Source organism: Harpia harpyja, chromosome 8 (genome assembly GCF_026419915.1).
Source record: "Harpia harpyja isolate bHarHar1 chromosome 8, bHarHar1 primary haplotype, whole genome shotgun sequence".
Taxonomy (NCBI): Eukaryota; Metazoa; Chordata; class Aves; order Accipitriformes; family Accipitridae; genus Harpia; species Harpia harpyja.
In genome coordinates this window covers 16,101,759-16,115,055 of record NC_068947.1, presented here as the reverse complement: position 1 = coordinate 16,115,055, position 13,297 = coordinate 16,101,759, and the positions used below count along the sequence as shown (strand labels likewise).

General features: G+C 46.4%; 1 protein-coding gene across 3 annotated transcripts in view; it reads left to right on the top strand.

Annotated features, from left to right (window-relative positions):
* Window positions 1-639: 639 nt before the first annotated feature.
* Window positions 640-13,297, top strand: part of CLIC6 (chloride intracellular channel 6) — a 31,489-nt gene continuing 18,831 nt past the window's right edge. The window contains exons 1-2 of one of the 3 annotated variants that reach the window (XM_052794832.1): window positions 640-1,205; window positions 1,236-2,129. In XM_052794832.1, coding sequence (XP_052650792.1) covers window positions 759-1,205; window positions 1,236-2,129 — 1,341 coding nt within the window. In that variant the 5' untranslated portion in view covers window positions 640-758. Of the gene's footprint in view, window positions 2,130-13,297 lie in introns of all 3 variants that reach the window. The other 2 variants (XM_052794833.1, XM_052794831.1) reach the window with 2 other exon arrangements.

Below are 13,297 nucleotides of genomic sequence, written 5' to 3'. Positions count from 1 at the left end.
GCCAGCAAACCCTCAGCCCCTGGGTGGCTGTCAGCCCCACCTGCCAGCGAGCCCAGGGCTTGTGGGTGCCGGGCTGGTGGCTGGGGAGAGCAGCAGGGCATCTGGGGGGCTGCAAGAGACACTGCACCTGAGGCCCTGAGCAGCAGCGAAGGGGAAAAGCAAGGGCAGAAATGGGGATCGGAGGGCTTTGGGGTGGGAGGCGAGGCCCGGGCAGGGCAGGCAGCAGGTGCTCGGCAGGCCTGCCCAGCGAGCCCCGGTGGGGCTGCTGGAGGTGGGGGGGCAAGCTTTTTGACCACTTTTTGCAAAAGCTCCAGTCCCGCTGAGCACCTGAAAGCAGCCGCTGGGTCGGGAGGAGATGGCCGAGGGGAGGTCTGGCAGCGCATGGTGCCACCACGGTCACGCTCTCGCCACCTCCTCCTGTGCCAGCTGCAGCCAAAATCAGCGGAGAAGAGATTTACCGGGGCGGAGAGGTCTGGGGCGGGCGGAGGGGGAGACGGGGAGGGCGAGGGACTTGCTGGTCTTGCCCCGTGCGGGAGAGGCGCGGGAGGAGGAGCGCGGGCACCCGTGGCTGCCGCCCCCACGCACGCACACACACACGCGCGGCCCCGGGGGCGGCCGTGCGCAGGCGCCGCCGTCCCCCCCGTCGGTGCGCGACGCTGATCCCCGGCGGCGGCGGCTCCGCTGGTCCCCGCTCGTCCCGGCGGCAGGACGCGCCCGCCCTGCTGCGCTCTCGGGCGGCGGCCCCGGGGGAGGCCGGCATGGCGGAGAGCCCGGGGCGGCCTGACGCCCCGCCGCCGGAGGGGAGCGACGTCCCGCGCGAAGGAGGCGACGAGGAAGGGGCGGCGGCGGGGGACCCGCAGCCCGGGGTGTCCCTCGAGGGGTTGGCGGAGCCCCCGGACGGGTCTCCCGCCGGGGAGGCGCCGCGACTGAGCGGGGAGGGGGCGGCTGGGCAGGAGCCGGCCGAGGCGGCGGTGGCCCCCGAGGGCAGCGGCGGGACGGGGAACGGCTCCCCCGAGGGAGCGGCGGAGACCCCGGGTGGGCCGGGCGCGGGGCGGCAGGCTCCGGCGGGGTCTGAGCAGCGAGACCCCGACGGGGGCGGCCCGCGGGGCGAGGGTCTGCCAGGAGGGGAGCCGGTGGCGGCGGCCGCAGGGGTAGACGCGCCCGAGGGCTCCGCGCCGGCGAGGGCAGACCCCGAGGACGCGGCAGTGGCCCCAGCGGGGACGGAGCCCGAGGAGGCAGCCCCGGCGGGAACGGAGCCCGAGGACACGGCCATGGCCCCTACGGGGAGGGAGCCCGAAGAGGCGGAGGCGGCCCTGGCGGTGCCAGACCCCGAGGAGGCAGAGCGGGAGGCAGCCCCGACGGAGACAGACCCCGAGGAAGTGGTGGCGACAGCCCCGGCCGGGACAGACCCCGAGGAGGCGGTGAGGGAGGAAGCCCCGTCGGAGCCAGACCCTGAGGTGGTGGTGAGGGAGGAAGCCCTGTCGGGGCCAGACCCCGAAGAGGCTGTGAGGGAGGAAGACCCTGTGAGGGAGGAAGCCCTGTCAGGGCCAGACCCTGAGGCGGTGGTGAGGGGGGAAGCCCCTGTGAGGGAGGAAGCCCCGTTGGAGCCAGACCCTGAGGAGGTGGTGAGGGAGGAAGCCTCTGTGAGGGAGGAAGCCCCGTCGGGGCCAGACCCCGAGGATGCGGTGCGGGAGGCAGCCACGGCAGGAACAGTCCCCGAGGAGGCGGCGGCACCGGCGAGGGTCGAGGTGGCTCCCGAGAGCCGCGGAGAAGCGGAGGTGGCATTGCCGGCCGGAGGGGAGGCTGACGGCGGATGCCGGTCGCCGGGCGGCCCCGACGGCGAGGACGGAGCAGAGAGGCCAGGGGCGGAGCGGGGAGCCGGTGCCCCGCCGGTGGCAGGAGCGGGGCCCGCGGCCCCAGGGGCAGGGGAAGGCGGCGCAGCGGCAGCGGGGCAGCGCGGCGGGTCCCCGGGCCCTGAGGGCAGCGAGTGGGACGCGGCCGGTCAGAGCCTGAACGGCGTGCGGGGCCGGGCCGAGGACGAGGAGGACGAGACGGGCTCACCAGCCGCCCTGGAGGAAGAAGAGGAGGATGAGGAGAAGCAGGAACACGACATCTCCCTCTTTGTCAAGGTAGGGTGTGAGGGGCTGCTGGGGAAACCTGCGTTCGCGAGCCTCCCCTCCTCCAGGAGCCCCAGGTGGCTTCTGTGATGAGGGGCGTTTAAATCTGGCAGGCAGAAGTCTAGCCTGGCTAAAGTGATTTGGTTATTAATGCCCAAAAGAAACTTGCCTCTGGCTCCTCATTCCTTCAGCAGACGGCAGGCAGGACGGGACAGGGCTTCCCGTGCAGTGGCTGAAGGCCAGCGCTGCCCGTCCCCTCGGCCCTGGGAGCTGGTGGTAACACTCAACACACAAAAGCACAGACCTGACCTGCAAGGTGCTCTCCCCAATAATTTCTCCTGATGGGCCCTATGCTGGGTTACTTGAGGTTTCTCTAGGTTTAAATGAAATGGGTATGCAGGGATCTCGGTTTCCGTGGGCTCAGGTGCCCTTCTCACCATGGGGCTGGGACCCAGGGCAGGAGTGGGAATGTACCCAGCAGCATCTGTTTGGAATCGCTAGCTGTGACTTGTGACATAAGGAGTTCTCAAGGGATTTTAAGATCTTCAGAATGCAGTAAGAAGGGTACACATCACATCATGGGGGCTGAGGTAAAAGAAATTGGAAAATATAATTTAAAATGTGATACTGGGATTTTCCAACATGAACTATGGTCAACATTTAGATAGTTGCCCCAAAGTTTGGGAAGGCTGGATTCAGAGAGTCAGTAAACTGCCCAGCAGTGTAGCATCTCTTGTAGTTGTCCAGTCTGTGTACGTTTGGGCAGGGAAGGTTTTGGTTAGAGTGAAATGGACAAAAAAGAAAAATTTTAATGGTCTTAAAATTAGTTTCTGGTATTTTATAGTTTAGCACTTTAGAGCTGCTTTCTAGCCTATGCCTGGAATCTCACTAAAATCAGTGGGACTTGGTGTGGAAACAGCGTCCGTCCACAGAGATGAAATATCAGATGTGAAATTCTGTGTGTAGAAACCATCCTGAAGTGTTTTTCTTCCCTCTTCTCTTCCCTCCCTCACTAAATTAAGTGTGGAGCAGGGTGGGATATTTTTCTTAGAGTAGACCCAAAACTAAGGAACTAAATCTAGGGAAGCAGAAGGCATTTGGGACCTTCTCCACTACAAGCCATACCTCCCATGCAAATACTGTACCTCCTGAGTTGGCTGAAGCTGCTTCTGTAGCAGACGGAATTAACTGTGAAAGAAAAACTCATTGCCATCTCTCTGGGTGAGGGGGGTTAGGGCTGAAGCAATGTTTATGCCTTGATTTATCCCACCTCAGTGCACACTCCTTTTTTTCAAGGCTGAGCCTCCTTTGAAGTATTGTTACTTGAAAAAGGCTGAGGAATGCTCTGAGGCTTACACACAGTAGTGTCGGATGTGCTGGACGATGCCATACTGGAAAGATGAATGATAATAATGGCTGATTTTGGTGAATGCTCCCCAGCCACTCCCCAGTTTAAGCAATTTCTTAGCACGCAGGCTGGGACAGATTCTGTGGTCTAAAGGCAACTCTGTACATCAGGTTGGTGTACAGTAGCTAGACGGCAACACTGGAGCTGAAATCTGATTTTGTGTCAAACAGCAAGAGCTATTACTGTTAAGCCTGGCAGAGGTGATTTACAGACTTTCTGGCTCACAGATAGACAGCCCCCTTTGCAGGCACACTTTTGTAACTTTTTTTATTCTTGTTTTACACTCTTATATCCATCAGGGAATGCCGGAGAGTGGCAGAGGCTAAAGTCATAAAGGCTACATGTGCATTATGGCACTTGGGTACATGCTTTATGGAAGAACAACATGGCCAAAATAAGAAAGCAGCCTATAATAAGAATAAGAGCATCTGTTGTGACTCTGTAGTCCCCAAATATTAGGATTAAGCATGGTTTTTGAAAATATTTGTGAATTAATAAAGACAGAAGAAAGAGCATTTTTATGATTGACTTAGCATAAGTAACTTAGAAATGCCTAGAAAATAATACAGCTGCTTTTCTAATGATTTCAGTGGAGAAGTATTGCAAAGCTTGAATATTTTACCTCACCTGGAGCATTACACTAGACCTGTCTAACATTAAAGTGCTTCGTAGTCTTTCAGTAATAATGTTTTAAGAATAACAAACAGAAGCATCACCATCAGAAAGAAACTTTTCAGATATAACTCTATGGTGTGTAGTGTTTCTGGTTTTTACTGTTGTTGATCAAGCTTGTTCTTTTTAGAGGGTTTGTTGTTTTCTTTTATCTTCTGCTTCCTGCTGCTTTGCATTGGTTCGTTTAATTTTGCATATATGTATTTGAATGTTGTGAATATCATGTCACCTTGTGTCTCCCAGTGTGAGGTGGGTGGCAAAGTTCCTGCTAGCTCCACAAGCGTGGGTAGCAGCAATTGTGCTTTTGGGCTGATTTGGGTTGCTATGCAGTGCAATTTAGTTTGAACTCAGACACTCAGGGTCCAACGTTGATACCTCATCCTATCTGAGATACTCTAGCACTTAGCAGGGTTAGCAGCATCTATGGGAGATAATGTCCTGGACCAGCAGCTTGATGCCAGACGGGCTATACAAAGGTGTCTCCAGAGACAGCAGACCTCTGTGTTTTGGCAAATGAACTTAATGAAGCTGAACTACATAAGACTCCTTGGCTATAAGAGCAAGACCATATCAGAATTGCTTTAAGAGTTTCATTAGGTGCTAACTTGATTAACATCTATCATATTTCCTTTAGATAGTAATACTTGATGTTTCTGGTGTTTCAAAGTCAAATGTTTGCAAAGGTCATCCAGATATACTTTCCAATTGGTCTTTGGTAATTCAACTAAGTGTATCTGGCACATTGGGTAGGACACCTTGTGGATGTTGAAGCTTGCTAGCTGGTCTTCTAAGGTCAATGGCGTATGTATGCCTTTTTTTTTTTCCTCCCCTTCTGTGGCAAAAGCCCTTTATTTGTCAGAAAACTTGTGTAAATGTCATAAATTTATCTTACCATTTGAATATAGTGGAACTCTCACTAAAATTATTCAGTTAATTTTAAGCAATTTAAACATTTAGGTAAGACTTAAGAGTTTATTTCTAAATTTAAAAAAACCCAAAACCACAAACCTCCAAGGTTACCTACCAATAAATTTTAAATTTTCTTACAGATAGAAGTTAAACACCAGAATCAAAACTGCAGATTTCATCATTCCAAAGATTTCTAGGGATAGTGATTTATCTGTAAGTGCTGAACGCAAACAGTCGGCCAAACAACCCAGCTTGAGCACAAGGCCGCCTCTGAGATTGCTCATCTTCCAAAACATTTCGTGCTTAGTTTCTGGGTTAAATGGTGTACAGTAAAAGCTGACCATGAGCCTAAGGTAATAGATTTTATGTAGTGAAAAGTACTAGGCTTTATTCAGTTTTGTGACATTCTTGGTCTCTAAATCAAAGTAATTTATTTTCACTCAGAGAGTTATTTCATTCCTACCAGGGACCGAGGTTACTTTACTGAAACAGAATTTCCTTGCACCATTCCTGAGATGTGCTTGACTGACTTGACATAATTAGACCTGTGCTGAATTATCAAAAGTGCTAATAAACAAGAAAGTAAAAGCCTTACTGTGAGTAGAGACATAGGCATAAGAAGTGCTTGCATCTGTGCCTCCAAACACCACAGTTAATGTATCCAACTTAAATGGTAATGTGTGTTTCATACTAGAGCACAAAAAACTATCTCCTTTTCTGTGATGTGATGTGTCTGTGGTTTAGATATAACTTACACTTAAAGTATAAACTGAACTTCTGGGCTTTAAGTGCTGTAGGTAAGAAGTCCATGGGCAGCAGGAGCTCAGATCCCTGGAAAAACCTCCTAGCTTTATGCCCATTCAGTGGACTCTGTGCTGTACCTGATGCTTGATGTGTGAAAATAAAGATTTATTATGTGCAGAGTTACACTAGCTTCATATTTATGGATTAAAAGAGGTTTTGGGGGAAGTTTAGTTACTGGGTATTTATGCAAGCAAAGGGAACTACCCAGAGCTTGCCAAAGGTGAGCACATTGGATTTGTGTGATGCTACAGAAGGACAGATGGCCGTGAAATGAGCAGGGGAGCATTTGGTATGGTTTGGGCAATGGTAGAAAACAGTTAGTTTCTCTTTCTCCCATCCAAACCAGCGCTGCTGCATTTCACTTTCTGTCAAAACCATGCTGTATTTTCCCTGAGGCACATGTCTGCTCCTTTCTCCTTACTCTCTGTTTTTATGCTTCTCAAGCTCTGTTTTGTCTACCTTCTTCAGAAAGCATTACCTTTTCTCAGGTGCCACACTGCTGCCACTAAAATCCTATCATTTTTTTGTACGTTGTTTTCCTCCACCATTCTTTTGGATATTCTGTTTTACAGTTGGCTATGAGACTTGTCTGCTTTTGTAACTGAGTAGTTATGAAAGCTACCCCAGAACAAGGAAAAAATCATTCTGGAGAAAGCCCCTCCCCTGGAGTAGAGCACAAGCACTGTGTAGGCTAGATCTGCTGAAACCCGAATCAAACCAAAGCTGGTCAGGACTGAGCCTTGTGGGGCTGCCCAGCCAAACCAGCATAGCCCTGCTTTTCTGGCTGCTGGTTAATTAGCTGTTTGTATGGTGATTTTGATTCTTTCACTACACACAGCTGTACAAAAAGTACCGAATCAGCAGAGGTGTGCTTGTTTGAAGACATTTTGCGGTTCTGTTCCCAAGACTGTTGTACAAAGCAAGAAGCTGGCTCCCTTCCCATGGGTATTTGCCCTTTCTCAGCTACTTTTTTTCAGCTGGAATATGGCAATTTCAGGTTCCCTAATGCAGCTTAAGAGGAACTGGCATTACAAATTCCTTTCATAACTCTACAGGTTATTGTGCGTGCTGGGTGCACCTGCAGCAGTTTTTCTGGGGGTTGAGTGCTCTTCCAGCAGTCTTCAATAAAACTGTGCTTGGGAGACTTTGCTTTGAAAGGCAATGATACCAATCTTTTTCCTGAAAGAGCTATGCAAATTTTTTGAATGTGCAATCTTTTTCATTTTTACTTCTCATGCTTTCCTTTCTGGCCATTCAGGTTGTCACTTTTTTAGAGCTTAGACTGCTAAAAAGAAGCAAGGTTCCTTGGAGCTGCTGACTCCAAGCTTTGAAAACTACACCAAAATCAGTTTTGGTGGGATGCTTAACGGAGCAGCAGTGTGCTCTGTTTGCTTATGCCAGTGTCAGTTCTGACAACTGACAGGCCAAGTCCCATTCCAGAAAGACACAAACCAACAGATAGACATATGCGATCAGAAATATGAAGTTGCATCTAATTTTTTTTTTTTTGGTATGATCTAGTCATACTTCTTGGAGGCATCTTTTTGTCCATGCTTTGGAAGTCCTAAAACTGCATGTGCACATAGGATTGTACAAGCCTTAAGCATCTATTTATTCTCAGTGTGACTGCAGATCTCTGTACTTTGCAGGCTTGTTTTAGGCAAAAAAAAAGTATTGAAATGAAGTAAATGTCTTCAAAGCTACATTCCTAGACCTTTTCCTATTTTTATTTACTCTCAGCTCACTGCTTCCATAAGCACCTCACCATGTGTTTTACTTTAAGCACAAGCTTAAAGTCACGTGCTATTTAAGCCCTTTGCTAAACAGGGGACACTTCCCTGGTTCAGTCCTAGGGAATGGCCTGAATTTCTTGCTGGCTGAAACCAGCAGAAACTTCTGAAGAGATCAGCCTGCTGCTCAAAACTCAACCATACTGCCTCTGCTCCTTGAGTTTTGTCTTCATTAAAAGGCTGATCTTACCTGTGATCATCACAGACGGAGGGCAAGGATGGAAGTTTTCCTTGTTTGCTTTCTGCCTTCAGTCCTTGGTTGTCTGAAGTGAACCTTCATTTCATAAATCCTGTTGGAGAGCTGCAGCCTTCTTCAGAAACATTGATGATTGCTGCATGAGGTGATCATCATGCAGCTGTGCCTGGGAATTTTCATGCTGTCTGTTTAATTTGAGGCTTGATCCATGTTTGTATATAAATAAATAACAAACCAGTCTACAGGACTCACGGCATTCACGAATATAAAACATTAGAGTGTGGTGAATGATTTTCTGGAAGAGGGGAGGAAAGGGATTTGGCCAATTAGTTGAAAAATATAACTGTACTAAAATTACATTATTAATAAATTCAGGTGAAATTTTGCAAATGGTCTTCATTAAATAAAAATTAAGAGCTTTTTTTGAGAAAATATTACATGTCTGTTAGCTCTAGAATCATTCACAAGGGGTTTAGGCACAGTTGCCAAAATGAAGGAGGCAGCAGTAGCTGCATCATTAGCCCTGTACTTAGGATACTGATGTGGGATGCGGGTGATTGAGGTTGTGATGTTGCCTGGAGCATAAGTGGAAGATTAATGTGCATCCCTCTACCAAGTCAGTGCCATAGACACAGAGTTACAGATTTATTCCTGCTTTCTCTTTGACACCATCAACATATAATAATTACCTGCAAAGTAGAGACAGCATCAGAAAGATAAAATGCAAGTAGCCAGGAATATCCAGCAACCTTATGGTTAGGCAATGAATGGCTTATTTGCTGTTATTTCCTATTGTAGCAGTATGTAGATTTTAAATGGTATTCAGTAGCCTCTGGTTCCCATGGATTTTGGGATTGCTTGTGGAATAAGAAATGTGTTATTCACGTGCTTTGAGAAACCAGAATGTGGTAGGCATTAAAAAGATGAAAAGGTATCATGTCCTCTTCCCAGCATGGGTGTAACAAATCATGCCCAGTCCACTTGAGAATCTGGATTTTGGTTTTATTAGCATCCCTAAGAGTAAAAATAAACCATTTTTTGTTGATTAAAAAAAATCTAATTCTATTTATTAGATATCTTTAATACTAACCCAACTTTTTCTTCCATGTCTTTTTCCATTTGAAATCAGTTCTCTCCAGCACTTTGCTACCCTGTTCACAGGAAGAGGATTAGGCAACCTTGTGATCGCTCCACTTCCAGAAACAATTCTGCCTTTTGGGGCTTTTCAGCTTGACGGGTACAAGCCAGGGTTAGCCACCTCAGGGACTTTGCATTTTGGCCTTTCTTACAGTCTCGTATGGATCCATGCAAAATTATATTTATGGCTCTTTTTTAGAAGTTAGTTTAAATATTGTGAAGCAGAAGTGATAATGGAAATTATTAATATGACCACGCTGTTTTAGGATGCTTATCTCTGGTGAAGTCACTTTGATTTGGCAGTGGCTGTATACTTTTCGGCAAGACACAGACCCCTCCTCTTCAGGGGTAGTAAAGGGAGTAAGGTAGTGAAAGGAAATATTATACATATTTTATGGAAGGGGAAGTGAAGCATGGAGACTTACTCCTGTGCCATCGCTGACTGTATTCTCTGTGTGTTCCCTAACAAGTCCTACTGCTTCTTTTAAAAAGTAAGAAATCGCATGTTCCTCGGACTCTGCCCAAGGAGCTTAAGTAAATGCCATCTGAAGGTTACATGATTATTTTCTCGCTCAGATAATAAAATGTCACGCCGTGATAAGGACTTGTATGCATTTCCATTTGCAATGTCTGATTATTTACTGATAAAAGCCTGAACAAGTCGAGTGACTCGGTTCCAGTTGCTTTCAATAACACCTGCCTTGTCAGCACTAAAGGAAAGCATTTTAATTCCTTCATAAAAATATTTAGCTTCTCAAAGCAAACAGTGGCAGCTTGTACAACCTGCCACCGACACCGCTGTCAGAGTTTTTCCCCAGGAGGAGGGCACCGTTGCAGCCTCCTCCCTGCGAGGAGCCTGGGGCTGGCGCGCCAGCCTGCTGCGGGATGTGCCATGCGAAGGAAGATGGTTATTGTGAAGCCTCACAGACAGGCAGAGATGCAAAGGTGGTATTTCCCATCTTGTTCTTTGCCTCTTCATACGCTGCAATTTTAGCACATATATAGACTAGAAATATAATTGTTACAGAACCAAGTAAACTACAGCAGGACTGGAGTCGCAAATGCATGCCCTTTTCCAAGTTATTCAAATGGGGTAGTTACAGAGAAGTTAAACATTTACTCAGATTTCAGAAAAATTCTCATCTGTATCTTGGAGAATCATTGACATTTACCTGGTAGTAATTTCTGAAATTATTTTTAAAAGCTATTGCAGAACCTGAGCGTTTTGTAAAAAATCAAGTCTCTTTCCATAATGGTGGCAGATGAAGCTCGAAACAGGATCCAAATATACCCTAAAGACTTAAAAAATTTGGGGCCTATGCTGCCTGCAGAAACTAGCATGCTACCAACCCCTCAGCAAAACCATTAGCCTCTTTTTTGCCAGGAGCACCGCAGGGGCCAGGGGCTCCCCGGGGGCCGGGACCACAGCAACGGTCCTTGTTTTGAGGAATATCAGTGTTATAGCTGATTGGTTTGCAGTATGTTTTGTGCACTATATCTTTATTTTAAAACTATATTTTAATTGGATATACTGTGTTTCTCATAGTTTACTAAAGCCTGTGAATGGAAGTGAGGTGGTGAGGAGGACAGGATGAAGAATAGCCTTGAATTTGAATTTACACTGGAGAGGGAAGGAATAGAGTTCAGTCCCCCTTCTCTGTCAAGCTAATGGGTTTTTGCTGGTGCTTGTGTCCAGTTTTTAACTGCTCTTTCAGAACACGTCTTTGCCAGTTCCCACTGGAGCTGACAGTTTTTTTTATGTAATACTTTACCTGGTCATTTGAATTATTTTCTATGTGGACCAAAATATCACATACTGTTGGAGGGGAAAAAACCATACACTCTTTTCATCTTTCACTTTCACCTCTTGATTTAAACATCAGAATTAGGAATACCATTGGCAAATTATTTTCTGAAGCCTTCAGCAACCTACTCCCTGAAGCTGCCTGAAGCTGCATAAAATAGCTTATTTATAGGGGTATTTCTTATTTATTTACTTATTAATTTGCAACACATCACAGATATTCTATATATGTGTATAGTTTTTGCATTTAGATTGAAACAGCACAGCTGTGTGTCGCAGGTTAAGTATCATATGGTGAAGTGTAAAACAGGATGTGTCACTGAAATACCAGTTAATCTGTTTTTCCCAGACCTATAACGTGTTCAAGAATATAATGCTCTTTTGTTGAAGTAATTCCCTGTAAGAATTTAAAAAGGGTATAAGATTTTTGTCTCCATGTAGAATGTTCAGCTGGCATCTTGCCATGTTATTAAATACGGATTAGAAATAGCATTGAGGTATTTAAACATAATTCTTGTAACAGGATAAATAGCTAATAGCATTTGGTTTGCTGCTTGTGACCTGGTAATGTTCCCTTTAACACAAACACAGACAGCATGAACTCTGTAGGCAGAATTCACAGCAGAAGGAAATTCAGTTCTTTAACTAGTTGGTATAAGATTAAAGCCAGTGATCTGTAACTGGGTGGCATTTCCCAGCTCTGATTTTCACCTGTGTTCAGTTAAAAGGCTCTCAGTTTTCTTAGACTACTGGCAGGTTTTTGAAAATAATCTTGAATCTTAAAATTAAGAATGGATAAGGATTAGGGGAAGTGATCTTTTTGAGGGCTGTGTATTTTTACTAATTAGCTGGCACATTTCTGTTGTGGTTAAAGTGGACGATGGCATTCCCTCTCCTCACTTCAGGGGGAATGGAGAGGGGGCATCTCTGCAGCCATTTCCCTTTGCCTCTGCTTAAAACCTTCTCTTCTGAATGAACCACTTGATTTTTTTTTTTTTTTTTTACAAGCAATGGAGGTTTTGTCACATCTCCCATTAAAATTAAATGGCTTCCGTTTTGGAGGAGGGGCAATGATTACTTACGCTGCTTTGAAAAGTCTCAGTCACTGTTTGTAATACACATATAATTCATTATAATCCTCTACTAAAAAAGTAAACAAATAGCAATGACTGAAAGTAATGCTATTTTGAGTGAGACATAAAAGAAGTATAATTCATGCAATATGACAATTACTTGTGTAAGAGAACAACATTCCTAAATTGGGCAAGATTAATTTAAACCCTACTAAATTGTAGATGAAGTTTTTCAGTCTTCGCTAGCCACAAGTTAATTTTCCTATTTATTTTTGCATTTCATTTTCTTTGCCTTGCCTCTGTTCTCCTTGCCATGCACAGTTCCTAGAAGCTTGCTTGTCACCATCATCTAAGTAAGCCTTGTAAAATAAGAGATAAAGAAGTAATAATGCATTGGTAATTATGATGGGATAAAGTACTATTTGTTGAAATAATTTTCCAAGCTGTTTTAGGTAAAAGTAAACCATCACAAAGGGTTACTGTATTCATGTATTGGTGCTGGGGGCTAGGCATCCAAAAAAGAGTAGAAAGGACGTTCGCTTTGCTTTAAAGCATTTAGTATCTGGCCAAGAAGAGGCTGTACGTGATTGCTGCACTATGACCCAGAGATAGAAACCAGAGAAAATGCTGAATTTTGCCCAGCTCTCTACCAGGGCTTGCTGGCCCCCCTCCCTCAGTGCCCGGCTGCACGAGATGTGGCACGGGAAGCACCGCAGGTCTCTTCCCAGGTGGGCATCTCTGAGCAACAGGAGCGTGAGACAAAGATCTCCCCTCAAAGCTGAAGCAGCCCCAGGGACACGTCTTTCTGATGCCCCCCAAATGCTGGTGTTACAACAGGAGCATCTGATTTCCCTTTCCCCCTCCCCACAGCGCGGCATGAGAGAATCTGCTCATGCAAGGAGCCTCCATCAGACATCTCTGCTTGGGATGGCCAGGCCTTATTATTTAAACTATTTATTAATTATTTAAGAAAATTATTGTTGAGCTCAGGAAGCAGTGGATTCCTGGTTACTGATTGCTTTTGCATTATTACCACATACTTACTGTGCTGTGGATGACAGGTAGCTAGATGCAAGCATCCTCTGTGTTCAATTAGTTGCCTTCCCATCATGAGAGGCAGCAATGGTTTTGCTCTGAAACCGGGCTCATCACTGTCCCAGGTCATACGAAATACTGTAGCTGCCAGAGTGGTTTTATTTGCAGACCTGGTATAGGTAGCTGTAAGATATCTGAGAAAATAAACCTGTATTTTGCATTTTTCCTTTGTAAACTCATTTGATTTTAGGAATTTTTTTAAGAGCACCTGTTGACTGCCTTTAACTGTCCTGTAGAGAGCTGCAGCTGTAGTTGAAAATACCTGTGAAACCGTGAAGGGCCTGGCCCAAGG